This window comes from Alosa pseudoharengus, unplaced genomic scaffold (genome assembly GCF_046254945.1).
Source record: "Alosa pseudoharengus isolate Yale_2024_CS ecotype anadromous, Long Island Sound unplaced genomic scaffold, YU_APseudo_1.1 YU_APseudo_1.1_scf_24, whole genome shotgun sequence".
Taxonomy (NCBI): domain Eukaryota; kingdom Metazoa; phylum Chordata; class Actinopteri; order Clupeiformes; family Clupeidae; genus Alosa; species Alosa pseudoharengus.
The window spans coordinates 23,436,978-23,451,977 of record NW_027468689.1 but is presented as its reverse complement, the minus strand read 5'-3'; the positions used below and the strand labels follow the sequence as shown (position 1 = coordinate 23,451,977).

At 44.8% G+C, this 15,000-nt stretch overlaps 1 protein-coding gene across 1 annotated transcript in view; it reads right to left on the bottom strand.

The window, feature by feature from the left end:
• Positions 1-15,000, bottom strand: part of LOC143142558 (CLIP-associating protein 1-B-like) — a 76,138-nt gene that overhangs the window by 22,019 nt on the left and 39,119 nt on the right. Inside the window, exons 9-20 of the mRNA XM_076303522.1 lie at positions 14,420-14,554; positions 10,048-10,124; positions 9,618-9,710; positions 9,182-9,327; positions 8,674-8,809; positions 8,265-8,335; positions 6,784-6,843; positions 5,855-5,932; positions 5,411-5,578; positions 5,056-5,099; positions 4,395-4,568; positions 1,947-2,054 (exon numbers count right to left, since the gene is read on the bottom strand). Of these exons, the coding sequence (XP_076159637.1) occupies positions 1,947-2,054; positions 4,395-4,568; positions 5,056-5,099; positions 5,411-5,578; positions 5,855-5,932; positions 6,784-6,843; positions 8,265-8,335; positions 8,674-8,809; positions 9,182-9,327; positions 9,618-9,710; positions 10,048-10,124; positions 14,420-14,554 (1,290 nt within the window). The remainder of the gene's footprint in view (positions 1-1,946; positions 2,055-4,394; positions 4,569-5,055; positions 5,100-5,410; positions 5,579-5,854; positions 5,933-6,783; positions 6,844-8,264; positions 8,336-8,673; positions 8,810-9,181; positions 9,328-9,617; positions 9,711-10,047; positions 10,125-14,419; positions 14,555-15,000) is intronic.

Below are 15,000 nucleotides of genomic sequence, written 5' to 3'. Positions count from 1 at the left end.
CGTACACATGGGTGCTATAGTAATCAATGTCTGCAATAAAACAATGTAAATTTACCTATACATTTCAGAACAAATTTGCCATTATTTGATATACTGTATGAGGGCCACTCAACCCATTCACCATTTGTGCACAGTAAACCTCACTGATCGGAATCAAGAATTACACCGAGACTAATGTCTAAAACAGAACTCAACGTTGACAAGCTGAAAGCAAAAAAAAACAAGACAAAACCGTGGCACATCTGAGGGTGAAAAACAAAGAAACACAAGAAGCCATCGCACCACAGTGCAACACTGAACACAACACAGAGTGCAGCCATACAAACACACACACACACACACACACACACACACACACACACACACACACACACACACACAGGTAAACCAGGAGCAGTCATGCAGGGGTGGATTAAACAACCATCTGCAGGCTATTGGAGCAATGACAGCGCATGCTGATTCCCTCTCAGGAGTGGATAAGGAAGACTGATTCTGATTGGCTGGGGCTAGGCTTACCACTGCCTGTGGGGTTAGCAGATCTGGATCCTTGTTTTTAAAAGAGAGAATAGAGAGAACGAGAGAGAGAGAGAGAGAAAGAGCAGGATGCAAGACAGCGAAAGGAGGCATCCAGTTACCAGAGATGTGAAACACTACATTATCCAGCATGCATTGCATCATGACATCACCATGCGCGCAGATGTTACAAGAACCATAACATCTGTTCTGATGATGTTTGGAATCCTAATAAAACCAGGGGTGGAGAAGGTAAATTCCAACTTCAGACACTTCCAAGTCCTAACAAGATTCACACAGCTGACTCTCACCCCGATTTCTATCTCTGTGCTGTGATGGCAACCAGCCAAAAACAGACGGCAGCCTCAAGCATCGGCTGAGGGCTTTGAACTGTCTGACGTGTTGGATTTTCCACTCCTGGGGTTATGATGCCAATATCAGTGAGAGAGACAGATGTAGGATGAGCACTAATAACATGCAACAGAAGTAGAGACGAGAGAATACTTCATTATAGTGCGATAATAACGGCATCTAACTTTATTTATTAATACCTTGTGTTGTTCTTGTGTTCTTTTTTCTTTTCTCATACACTAATTGGTCCCCTAATTTTGTTGTTTGCTCTTCTTACAATGACAATAATTATTTCTAATAATTCTAATGATAAGATGCAAGTAGGGTTGGAGGGGAAACAAATCACCGCTTCATTACTAAAAGTTATCAAGATTCTTGACATTTCAAAATGTGCAAAGTAGTTTGTTATAACTACTACTACACTACGAACAAAACAGATTCCATATAGTTGCCTTCACAGTCCAGTATATGGCACTGAAAGTCACTTTTGAACAACTACACGACAAACTACACATCGACTTTTGTAAGCTTCTTCTCACGCGAGTTGATTGTAAATTCCTATGTTTCGTCTCTTTAATAATACTGTGCCCATTACAATTCCATCAGAGCATGACATTGCACTGCAGGCGTTGAATTGGAAGAATGATGAAGGTAATTTTTCTTGTTGAGAGGGGAGGATAACATCTGATATTTTGACACTGATTTATCTGCCAAATCCTGACTACCACAGCAGGGAATCAAAAAAAAAAATCTGTCAAAACACATTTTCTTCACGCTATTTCTCCAACACTATGATTGCTGAAACTATTATTTCAGTTTCTGTGGTAGACAAAACATGCATCTCTGTCGCAATGCACAACTTCCCATGGGTGTAAAACCCCTCCTCCAAAACTCAAGCACCATGCATCTGCATCCCAATGACTGAGCTCCTTCACACTTTGTTAGTACATCACAGTGTTACACACAAATCTGAAAGGACATTTAGATGATATTCTAGTGTCGATCGTTCAGTGTAACAGTATTGCTGGCACCTAAGTAGATGTGTCGGTATGGCACAGAGCCTGTCTGGAGTGGATACTCACGCTGAGACTGAGACACCACTTTAGCTCGACTGCGCCCCCTGCTGTCTGTGGCTGGGGTGACACTTCCTGCTGTGCTGCCAGCACTTGGTCTCCTGGTACGTACACGACCTAAGAATGGAGAGAGAGAGAGAGAGGAGGAGGAGAACAACAACGAGGAAGGGGGGAATAAGAAGAGGAAGAGGAGAGAAGAGGATGATGAAGAAGAAACAGAAGAGGAAGAGTGAGGAGGAAGAGAAGGAGGAGGAGGAAAAGGAGGAGGAGAAGCAGGAGGGTAAAGAGGAGGAGCAGGAGGGTAAAGAGGAAGAGCGGAGCAGGAGAAGAAAGGAGAGAGAACAAGAGATATCCAGAGATACAAGAGGCCAAAAGGGACCAGAAGACGAGAGGATAGAGAGACCAAAGGAGGAGAGGATAGAGACCAAAGAAAGAGAGGATGGAAAGAGACCAAAGAAAGAAAGGATAGAAAGTGATGGGAGACAGAGAGAGATAGGTTACATCAGCACATCAAACCAGATACACATGCTGTAGTGAAGTCCACACATAGGTCACAGTGCAGAAGCTGCTCATATGAGTTTAGTCGTGCATTAGGAGCACCAGCACACAATGTCACCACCACAGGTGATATCCCAGAAAACAACTAATGCTGTCGTCCCCTCAAACATTGTAAATATTTATACGCCAAAAACCTGCGTTTACTGAGGTCAATACAATGCTTGGTGATCTGTATGACGTTAAGCTCATAACATGTGTTGTAAAATGAGCAAAACTTCATAGACATCATAAATATCTTCATTGAATTTAGTCAGTCATTTGTGCAATTCCTTTACTGCAAGTGTTGTGCAATTCCTTTCCTTTATATATATACACACTTACCTTATATTCCTTTATTCTCAAATATATACCAAGCATATATTCCTTTACATTTTCATACATATACTTAGCATATATTCCTCTATATTTTCAAATATATACCAAGCATATATTCCTCTATATTTTCAAATATATACCTAGCATATATTCCTTTATATTTCCATACATATACCTAGCATATATTCCCTTGTCATTCCTTTATATTGCCCCTAGTGATTAATCACATTAGAGGTCGTAAGGTCAGGACAGGACAGGGTAGAGGAGAGGAGAGGAGTACAGACCACAGCAACAGCAAACACACTGGATACCATGCAGACATGGACCATGCAGGCCTCCACTCAGTGCAGTGCAGTACAGCACAGTACAGTGCATTACATTACAGTATGTTACCGTATGGCCACAATACAGCACAGAGAACAGGAAGGGTGAGAGGACGCGAGTGGAGGGGATTATATACATATGTATAATATTGGGGTGTTTGGGGGGGGGGGGGGCACTGTGAGAAAACTGTGAGACTTACACACAGATTAAAGAAGAACACACACACACACACACACAAATACAGCCTTACCCTCCACTTTACCAGGGGTACCGCCATCTTGGGGCACAAGATTTTAGGAGGAAGAGAGGCAGAGGCAGAGGTGGGGGTGGGGTGGGGTGGGGTGGGGTCAGGGGGGTAATCACAACAAGAGATTAGAGATCAAGAGAGCCTCGGACTTCAGCTACATGAAGTAGGAGGAAAGTGGCGTGTTTGGGGGGAGGGTTAAAAGCACAGAGGACGCTTATAAGAGCTGGTCAGGCATTAAGAGAAGCTTTGCAGCATTAAAAGGAGTGTGTTGGTCAGCTGTAAGTCTATGAGGTTAAAGGTAGAGGTAAAAATGTTGGTGTGAGTGGGGTAAGATCGTTATAGTTATATAGTTATAGTTTTAGTTATAGAGTTATAGTATTTTGCAGATGCTTTTGTCCTTAGCGACTCCTTGGTGAGTGTGTTGAGAAACTGGAGAGACAGACAGTAGGGATATCTCAGGATCTGACTGGTACCATTCCCAGAGGTCATCTGCACTCTACCACTGAACTCAGGGAGCAGGCAAATGGGGGGGGGGGGGGGGTTATCTCAAAAGTGCTTCCCGAAATACACAGTGTGTACAAAATAACCAACAGAGGATTGAGGAGCCATAGAGTAGTACTTATTTTTTCCTGAGCGTGTGTGTGTTTGTGTTTTCGTTCATATATATGTCTGTGTGCGTGTGTGCATGCGTGTGTGTGTCAGGAGATAGGTTGGTACCAAGGGGGGGACATAGGATAACACTGGCAGAGCTAGGCAGGGTAGCAGATACTACTTGTTTTGAGTGTGTTGGGTGAGTGAGTGTGTTTGTGTGTTGGGATAGATTGCATGTGTGGCATGCTAATTTGTGTGTGTGTGTTGGGGTAGAGTGTACCCAGGGAGGCATAGGAGCTGGGAGGCAGTATGTGTGTGTGTGTGTGTGTGTGTGTGTGTGTCTGCTGTGTAAGTGTGTATGTTGGGGTAGAGTGTGTGTGTGTGTTAGTGTGTGTGTGTGTGAGTGTTAGGGTAGAGTGTACCTAGGGAGGCGTAGGAGCCGGGGGGCAGTGCGTTGGCGGAACTGAAGGGGGCAGCACTGGGCACTGAGGGCATGCGAGACTTGGCACTGGCTGCGGCATTCACATCGATGTCGCTACGGGAACGTTGCAGGGAGGAGGAGCCTGGAGTCGCTCGCGAAGGAACCGCCTTCGCAGCTGAAAGATACACATACGCGCACACACACACACACACACACACACACACACACGTGATTAGAGTATGCACATTAACAACATACACATACAATACGCATTCTTTTGATTTACATTTTTTCCCGAATATATTAAGAGATGTCAATGTTGCCAGAACACCAATCTGCTGTGATTGGGCAGCATCACAGATCTTCAGTCTGCGGTGATTGGGCATTCCCTACTATTAAACAGTACAAAATGGGGAAGTAAAGGACCCAGAAAGACCCTAAACTTTCAGCAAATGAGCCAGTTCAATGCGGCCATTTAGAGAGTTCTGTGCACTAAATCATCTAGACCCATGGTTAATCAGCTCTGAGAGGTTGTGTGTGTAGTGTGGTTGTGTGTGTGTGTGTGTGTGTGTGTGTGTGTGTGTGTGTGTGTGTGTGTGTGTGTGTGTGTGTGTGTGTGTGTGTGTGTGTGTGTGTGTGTGGTGTGTGTGTAGGGTCCTTACTTCTGCCTGCGCCAACTCCAAGGCTGCTCTTCGAAAGCGGCCGACTGCGGTTGAGAGGAGGAGGAAGACAGGAAGCAGTGAACAACAACATCCTACGTTCTAGAATGCCATTCTACGTTCTACATAATCAAAGACAACTAAAGACTTTACACGGATCTAACACCATTCAAATGAAAAAATAGTGATTTATCATTACATTATATATATTGTGGTAAATTATGACAAGATGTGGTGCTAGACATTTTGTTAGTTTATTTTAGTTAATTTCAGTAAATAAACTACGAGTAATTTTTTCAAAAACATATGTAAAGTGCAATACACAATGACTCAATTGATTGGGTAACATCGGCCTTACTTGAGGCTCTCCTGGGAACTGGAAGAGGAGCGATCTGATTGGGGGAGGGACATGACGCTGTCAGAGCCCTTTAGGTGGGACTGAAGAGCCTTCTGATAGGACAGCTCCAGAGCCTGGAACAGTTGCTCCGCCTCCCGGCTGAAGTGGCCATGGAAACCCCAATAGCACCTGTGGGTGGGGCAGAGGACAGCCAATTACAAAACTGGACGTGAGGCATACCCAACCTTGATGTAGTTCAACAGGGTGGAAATCTGACCCCATCCAAGCTGTGTATAGGCATGTAGAGGATCACTCACGATAGATGAAAAAAAAAAAGTCCTTTTCATAGCCAAACACATTCATTTCTACTCATTTTCTCGATCAAGCACCATTCTCTGTGTGTGTGTGTGTGTGTGTGTGTGTGTGTGTGTGTGTGTGTGTGTGCTGTGTGTGCGTGCAGCTTACTTTCTGGCCACAGATCTGGCCTCCGAGTCTGCGTCATGGACTCCTTTCTTGACGGTCTCACTGAGCACTGCAATATGCCTGCAAAGACACAGAAACACCTCACACCAGGGCTACTAACTAGCCGCAGGGACAGGCTGGGTGGCAGCCTGGACACACACCACAGGGAACTGGGTGACAAAGGAAATGAGAGTTGCACTGGTGTTGTCAAGAAGAGATAAACTGGGCAGTGGTAGCATAGTGGTTAAGGAGCTGGGCTAGCTTGCAGTAGCCAGAAAAGTTGTGGGTTCAATTCACGTCTTCCACCGTTGTGCCCTTGAGCAAGCTATTTAACCCCACACTGCTCCGGGGACAATGGCCCTTGTAATGTAGTTGACATGTGTGCTTTTGGATAGAAGCGTCTGCTACTATAAATTACTAAATGTAAATGTAAACTGATGATAAGAGCAGGAACCCATGGAATCTAGAACCGGAACTATTAGTAACAGCAGCCTACAAGGGGCAGCTGTTTGGACCTGATGCACCAAAGCAGAGCAGAGCTGAACTAACTCAATCCACAAGGACAGATAAGGACTGGACTTGTGGGTCCACTGCAACCAGAACTGAGGAGCTGTGGGCCGAACTAACAGAATCAGTAAGGGCCGATAAGTGCCCAGATGGCACTGCCAAGTGTTGCCATGGAAACCCCTGGGACGAGGCAAAAGGCGGCCCTGCCCTTTGTTTGGTGTCCCACATGCACCATAATTAATTCCTCAGAGGAGCTAACAGGACCACTCAGCTGGGAAGGCCAGTGTGTGTGTGTGTGTGTGTGTGTGTGTGTCACAGAGAGAGTGAGTAAAATGTGTGTACGTATTAGTATGTCAGTTTATGACATTACCAGTAAATATTAATTTTTAAGCAAAATACTAGTAGACTTTGTGAGACATATTTACCTGTCGAGAGCGTTTGTATGCCACTCCTGTAAGATCAGGTCGAGGAACTCATAACAGCGCCTGAAGGGGGATCAAAAGAAAGAGGTCAGGCAGTGTCACGCAGCAAACTTCAGAAATACTCTCGCCCAGTCACTGGCTTCCCAGAATGCATCTGAAACAATCCTGCCCCATCTCTCCCTTCCCAGAATGCATCTGAAATACTCCCGCCCCTTCACTGCTTTCCCAGAATGTATCAGATATATATCCCTGTCACTTCACTGCCTTCCCAGAATGCATCTGAATGTGGACAGGGTCTGGTCTGATTTGAACAGATCCCACAAGGAAGTCTTAGCCAAGTAACTGCGTGGTGTTGACTTGCTTTGAGCTTCCAAGTCTTTAACGCAGACTGCCATTACAGAGATTGATCATCATTACAGATATTAGATATTCAGGGTTCCCACTCTAAGTCAAATGTAAAATTCTGACTTTCCCTGACATAAAACCTGAATTTCCATGACTTACTACATAATGAATAGTATAATATCCCGGTCAAGAATCTTTGACACTTTTTAGAGCGGGAGATGAATAAATGTAGCCTGGAAAAATCCAGACTCATTCACCATAGGGATTTGTTTCCAACACTTGCATAGCGACAGGCACTAACTTTGAAATCATTGGTCCAGCCTAACCAATCACATTGATCAGAGATTCCTAACGCTATTCCCTACTTTGCCTAAACTTTACAAACTGACAATTAACAGCATCAATAGACACAATGTATGTGAGTCTACCTTTGCTGTAAATACATTTCTGCATTCTGCATTTCATACATTTCTCTCGTCGCTGATTGGCCTGACATTTTTCTTGTTTGAGGGAAAAGGTTATGAACTATGGTGTTTGAGACTAGATCTCCCTGAAAGATGATGTAGGTAGGTAGGCGGGGCCAGGCTAGAATAAATGGGCTTTAAATAAACACAGCTACGCAAGCAAACAGTAAAGCTAATACTGTAAGCAGATATATACAAATTCTGCATGAAAATATATTTGTATTAATGTATTTTGGCAAGTATATTTTAAACTGCTGCATCAAAATTCCTTGATATTCCATGACTTTTCCCCCAAAAATGATAAAATTACCCATGGGAACCCTGGATATTAGTGATGGTACAGAGTTAATCGATAATCCACATCAAGCAATACAAACGTTTGGTCAGTGGCACTGTTGTGGATTTGCTGGTCCCTGTGGTGATGACTGGTGCGGATGCCAGTTATGCTGGCCATTCATACCATGTATGAATCATGCCCACTGCTATTTAAAACTAATTACAATCACAAAACTCCTCCGCTGCAATCCACACGGCCATGCACACACACTCACACACACAAAACACAAATACACGATTACACACACACACCGCTCTTTACCGTCTGATGCCGACGGCCACACAAACCCACACACACTCACACATACATACACACACGTGCAGTGCAGTGCTGCTCACCGTCGGATGGCCACAGATTTGGAGATGCAGCTGCTGGTGATGATGGGGATGAGGCGAGGGTAGTGGGTGTGCTGCAGAGAGGAGACAACACAGACGCCTGTCAATCAATCAATCAATCAATCAATTACTGTCACAGTCAAGCAGACAACCCACATACACACACAGATGGGGCCTTGTCAAGAACACCACTGGCAGGGGGTTGGCAGCTGCCTGGTAGAAACGGGACACACACACACACTCTTGTATGTAAATAGTATAGTCCCAAAAAAAGATGGGTGGACTAGAAAAGTCTGTGTAAAAAAAGAAGAAAAGTGTGAAAATGAAAGTGTATGTGTGTGTGTGTGTGTGTGTGTGTGTGTGTGTGTGTGTGTGTGGGGGGGGGGGGGGGGGGGTGTGTGTGTACACTCACACGCAGGATGATGCGGACGGCAGCCATGCCGGACGTGGCAATGATCTTGGCGCTGTTGGGCACCAGGTTGAGCAGCGTGGGCATGATGGACTCCGCGCCGTGGTCAAAGCGGTTACCCAGCAACACGGACAGATGCCTGATGGGTAATGAAGAGAGGGGGGGTGGGCATATTCAAAACCCCTTTATTGAACCATCCTGTTACATTTGGACTACATATGATTTGGATCATATGGATCAAGGTGTGTTTGTGTGTGTGCGTGCATTCGTGCGTGTTAACAACACACAGATGGGTCAGATGCAGAGACGAAATTCCTGTGAGTGTGTACGTGTGTGTGTGTGTGTGTGTTTCACCCTAGCCACTGAAAAACTATTTTTTTTCCCAGCATGTGACGTGTGTGTTAGCATGTGTGACTGCATGATGTGTGTGATAGTTTGTATGATTGCGTGACATGTGTGAGATTGTGTGAGCGTGTACGATTGCGTGACGTGACGTGTGATTGATCCATACCCAAGCGTGATGCAGGCCTCTCGGACCACCTGTGAGCGCAGGTCTTTGGCCGAGAGCTTGAAGGCCGGCTCCATCTGACGCAAATGCTGAGAGAGACCCTCATATTCCACAGCGCCGGCCAGCAGCAATGAGCGTACCTTCTTCAGCTGAGTACACACACACACACACCATTGTATTGATTATTTAATTGTTTAACTGTTTACTGATATAAAATTACCCAACCAAGTACTAATTAACCACATACATAACTTACCACACATACACATAGCAAACTTATCAATCAATTTGAACAACCAATCAATCATCTAATCTAGCAACATTTGATCAATCAACATGAACAAACAAATGACAATGACAATGATCTATACTCCCATAGTGGGTGGTGTCTAACTTGTCTAACAAAGCAGACTCTGATTGGCTGATTTGTGGCTCTTACCGCGGTGACCCTGTGCTCCCAGTCTTGACGCTCGTCTGACAGGACCTCTCTGACCTTGTTCATGGAGTCCTCCAGCTCACGGCTCGAGTAGATCTGCACAAAGAGACCAGAGCAGGCTTCACAAGAGTCTCACCACATTCATACTGGAGTCACACCAGTTTCAAACTGGATTCACACCAGATTCAAATTGGATTCACACCAGATTCAAACTGGATTCACACCAGATTCAAATTGGATTCAAACCAGATTTGAACTTGATTCACACCAGATAATGTTTTTGTGTTGTTAGTTACTGGTCTCTCATATCAACACCCTGTTTAAATGAACTGTCAGTGCTGACAGGGTCTATGATCGCAAGGTCTCTTACACCATTCTGGTTGTGGGTCTGAGTGAACACAGGGCACAGTAACGTTGGCACTGGTGCTCATACCTGTACTGTGGGCACGTCCTCAAAGGCACGGATGAAGTCCTCCTCATCCACGGCCCCGGCGCTGCCACCCTCTTTACCTGCACACAGGTAAAGGACAAGGACACACATACAAAGTTACTTTCCTCTGTGAACAACACCACAGGTCTTATCCCTTTCAGCAATCATTCACAACATTCCCACAGAAAGACTGCTTTTAACACCCACAGAAAGACTGCTGTAAAAACAGCAGAACTCCACTCTTACAGCTGTCGCATAAAACATGGGGAGACAGGAAGGAAGATAGCATACTCTCAGAAGTTCCACCCTCAGGTAACTTCCTGTTTATTAGGCTGTGCCACTATCAACAGTGGTTAAATACACCGGGCCCAAATATAAGCAATAGCAAAACAGAAAAGTCGGGCAAAAAGCCAACAAGAACCGAAACTAATTTAATTACTTGGCAAACCAATTTGCTAATTTAATGCCATGAGAAAGATCCCAGGTGCCAAAGTGGTAGGGTATGGGCAAAGCTCCCAGAGGCAATGTGAAAGCTTTGCTAATTTAAAGAGGACATAGAATGGAAAAGCATTTTTACCTTGGCTTAGTTGAATTAGGACAGTTCGGTGCATGGCCACAAAACTACCGTGAACGGAAAACACAGTCATTTCCTCCTTCCTACGTAAATCTCCGAGTTTGAAATGACCACTAAAAAACAGGCGAATCTGAACAACAAAGACTGTGAAGTGAACCATCCCTCTGACCCAGGCCCCACTCCACAACGTACCTTATCACTTCAAGATTTAGGAAGAGGTTGCTGGAGCATATCAGGCAGCCAATCAGCGTAAAGCTCTCTTAATTATTCATATGGGTGCCAGATAATTATGAGGGGGCGCTAGATATCTGCTAAAATGGGCCATCTTATTCCTCAGCCTAATAACAGGGTTGTAAATAGGCTTGTAAAACAGCATCTGACGCAGACTTCAGGTTCCATTCGCTGCTAAGTGAGCCTTAGCACTGGGATTGTTTTTGGGAGGCATTAAATGCTACCTGTATATTTCAGTACATTTGAGAAGATTTCTACTCTGGTTTATCTCAAAGCTGGCTGCTTGCTTATCTGGCCATGCTCTAGGATATGAAAAGATATGATATCTCTTAATATGCTGGAGATGTAAAGAGAATGGTGATGGGGCAGTGATAACTAAAGTCGTCTCTGTGCGTCTGTGCCAAAAATTGGAGAATTCCTACGTTTCTGTCAGAAGCAGACCTGTGAAAGGATTTGGATAGAACGTCAGCGTGATTGACGGCCCAATTACTCAGAGCAACGAGCTGCCGCCCTCCCTAATGCCTTCCATTTGACTCAATCACCTCCTGGAACATCTCACACTCCACAAAAAACACAGAGAGATGTGAGGAAAGACAGACAGAGAGAGACAGAAAGAGAGAGAGAGAATAATTGCATGTACTATCCTTATATGTGTATATGTTTACGTTTTCTTTTTCTTATTTATTACTACTACTACTACTTATATCATTACTCGTATTAATACTTTGGTAATATTGTACCTTCAGTCGGGCCAATAAAGCTTACTGAATTGAGAGAAGAGAGACAAAGACAGAGAGAGAAAGAGAAACAGACAGACAGACAGAGAGAGAACAATGGAGAAAGATTGAGAGAAAGAGTAATAGATCTAAAGAAAAATAGATGGAGAGAAAAAGAGACATTAAAGACTGAGAGAAAGATCAGATCAGATAAACTGTATTGTCCCGAGGGGAGAAATTTGACTTGTGCATCAGAACAAACTGCTCTTTCAATCAATACATTAGTGCAACACAGTACCAGACAGGCTACGCCGGGCACGTTCTGTAACTGAGGAGTTCCGTTTGTGGAGCGTCTCCTGCAACAATTATCTTCCGCTGTAATCAATGGACCTGGCTACACCAGACATGACAGCAGCGCGGGACATCCGACAAAATAAGACCGGTCTTCTAAAATGGTTTGTAGGTGTAGCCCGACTATAAGACACAGAGGAGAACTGACCGAAGTAGATAGGTCGTACAACTTTGTGTACGAAATTGAAGACTGTGGTATTTTTATTTAGAAGAGTTATTGAAGTTGGGAGAAAGCAGAACTTGTAACAGTTGCTTTTGAATCTGCAAGGTATCATTAAAAAAAAAAAAACAATCTGGGTGGGTGTGTGTGTGTGTCTATGTGAGTGTGTGTGTGTGTGTGTGCGTATGTTTGTGTGTGTGTGTGTGTGTGTGTGTGTGTGTGTGTGTGGTGTGGTGATGCTGTCTGCCAGGACTTGTCTGTCATCTCTTGCCCTCACACTCCATGGCCATGGGTACTCCTCATCTATTTTTCATGGCTTGGCCAATATGTGTGTTCCTATGGAGTGCAGATGGAGTGTGTGTGTGTGTGTGTGTGTGTGTGTGTGTGTGGTGTGTGTGTGGTGTGTGTGGTGTGTGTGGTGTGTGTGGTGTGTGTGTGTCTGTGCAGTGGTTTTGCATTTCTGCCTTGTTATCCCTCCGAAAGAGTGCTAGGGAAAAAAAGGCTACTGACAGCAAGAGATAATCGACCTCCGACTCTTTTGTCTTTGTGTAACACACACCCAAGTAGCCCCAACCTCAGCACTGTGCCCTGGCCTCAGGAGAGGGAAAGCGCTCTCCGATGCCCTTTAATGACCTTGCACAACCTCACACTCTCGTGGAGGTTCCGAGGTCTAAGGTCTACATTACAGCGATCAAAATACAACCACCCAGAGCAAAAAGAAACAGCTAAAATGCACTTTATTAGGATAGAAACACACACACACACACACACACACACACACACACGGGTAGGATCACTGCGGCTGCTAGCATTGACAACATGGCAGCATATATTGTAAATGATGATGTTTGACAATGATGATTACTATGCGACATGATGTCACAGGAACAGATGCAACACAACAAAACATTGCTTGTCAATGCTCACCACACACACACACAAACACACACACACACACACACACACACACTAGCTTGAGGTGGATAGTGACACACAGGCACGTAACAAGGAGTGTTCCATTTGCGGAGCATAAAAATAGTTCTAGAAGACTCCCATCACTGATTGATAGATATACCATTGATTGTAGTGAAGCTAATGGGTACAGCATATACTCCGCGCTCAGAACGTTTCAGTTACATGTCTGGAGCAGCCTGCCTGTGAGGGGATGAATGAATGTGCCAATTACACTCGGTCATGATAAGGGGACCAGCCTGAATGAGCCAGGTAGGCAATTTAGCCAAGACACTGGGGAACCCACCACTCTTTAACCCCTACAAATAAGACCTCGGCTTAATGTCTCATCGGAAGGGCAGCATCTCCTACAGCACAGTATCCCCGTCACTGCACAGGGGCATTAGGACTTTCATACAGCACCAGGCTTTCCTTCAAAGCAACCGTATGCAGATACAGCTCAATGATATAGATGGGAAACCCTGTGCAAATGTATCAATGGCTTCTCCATTGCAATCTAATATATAGCCCAAATATGTCGGTTATTCATTCTGAACAGTTTCCCTTTGATGAATACCAACTTCACTGTGCTTGCAGGGTAAGCCTATTGGGTCTTAGATCATTATAGCTAACCAACTTTCCACAGAATCTCCACTTCATAATGCCTCTTCTGAAGGGCAGACTACTTAAACCACGTGGCCTCTCTAACAACACAAAGAAAGGAACCACTGATGGATGAAAACAAGACAGAGAGAGAGGGAGAGAGATAGAGAGGGAGAGAGAGAACAGAGACAGAGGATGAGTGATCTTTACACAGCGAGTTGGAGACAGTGACTGGGTATAGAGAGGTGGACATAGAGGCTCAGACGAAGCTATGTCCATCTCTATATACAGTCACTGGTCAGTGAGTAAACAGACAAAGGGGGATGGGGATGTCTATGGGAAACACACGGATGATGAATGACTGAACAGACAGATCTTTAAGAGATGAGAGATGGGGGGGAAGTGCATGTCTACAGGGAAAACACAGTGAGTTAGAGAAGGACTCAACAGGAGGATTTAAGAGAATGAGGCAGGAAAGCACAGAGTAATGACGACTGAATCGAAGGGAAATGAGCAACATGGACAACTACGGGGCAACACGAAGACAAGAGTCAAGACAACACAATACAAGAACATCACACACACACGTGTAACAAATTCATGAATTAAACTACTGAATATGGGCAAAACAAACAAGAAAGTGCTACACACATATATTAAATTTAAACTGCTGAATACCATGAGATCTCATAGTATTTCATATGGAATTATCATCATATGGATGTCTCACACACACACACACACACGCACACACACGCACGCACGCACACACACACCTCTGTGTCTCACCTGTGGATTTGGAGCTGGAGGCGGAGCTAGGCCGGCGCATGGAGCCGCTGTTTCCTGGCCGTCGCACAGACGACGCCCCCTTAGAGGACGAGGAGCGGCCCCCGTCCACAGAGTCGTCATCGTCGATGTTCTTATCTGCAAACCAAACAAGCACACACAGTTAGTGGAGCCTCCTTAGCAGATGCCCTATGTAACAAAGACTCACACTAATACATATACATCTATGTAAATATATACACGCACACACACACACGGGCGCACACACACACACACACACACACACACGGGTGCACACACACACACACACACACAGAAGAGTATCATAATCACATCTCATGTTAACTGAGAGGAAAAGCACCTGAGAGAGACCTGTGGAAAAGTGGCTACAGTATCCGTACCACTTTCAGATTTGAGTCTGACCCGCGCGGTCATTTCCTGACCCCACCTCATCTCTCTCTCCTACTCTCTTCCGGTCACTGTCCACCGTCCTATCTGAGTACAGGCAGAACGCCCATAACTATACCAAAGAGAAGCAGCAGCAATTGGGTCAGGCCACAGAATCTGCAGCATCAGCTCACATG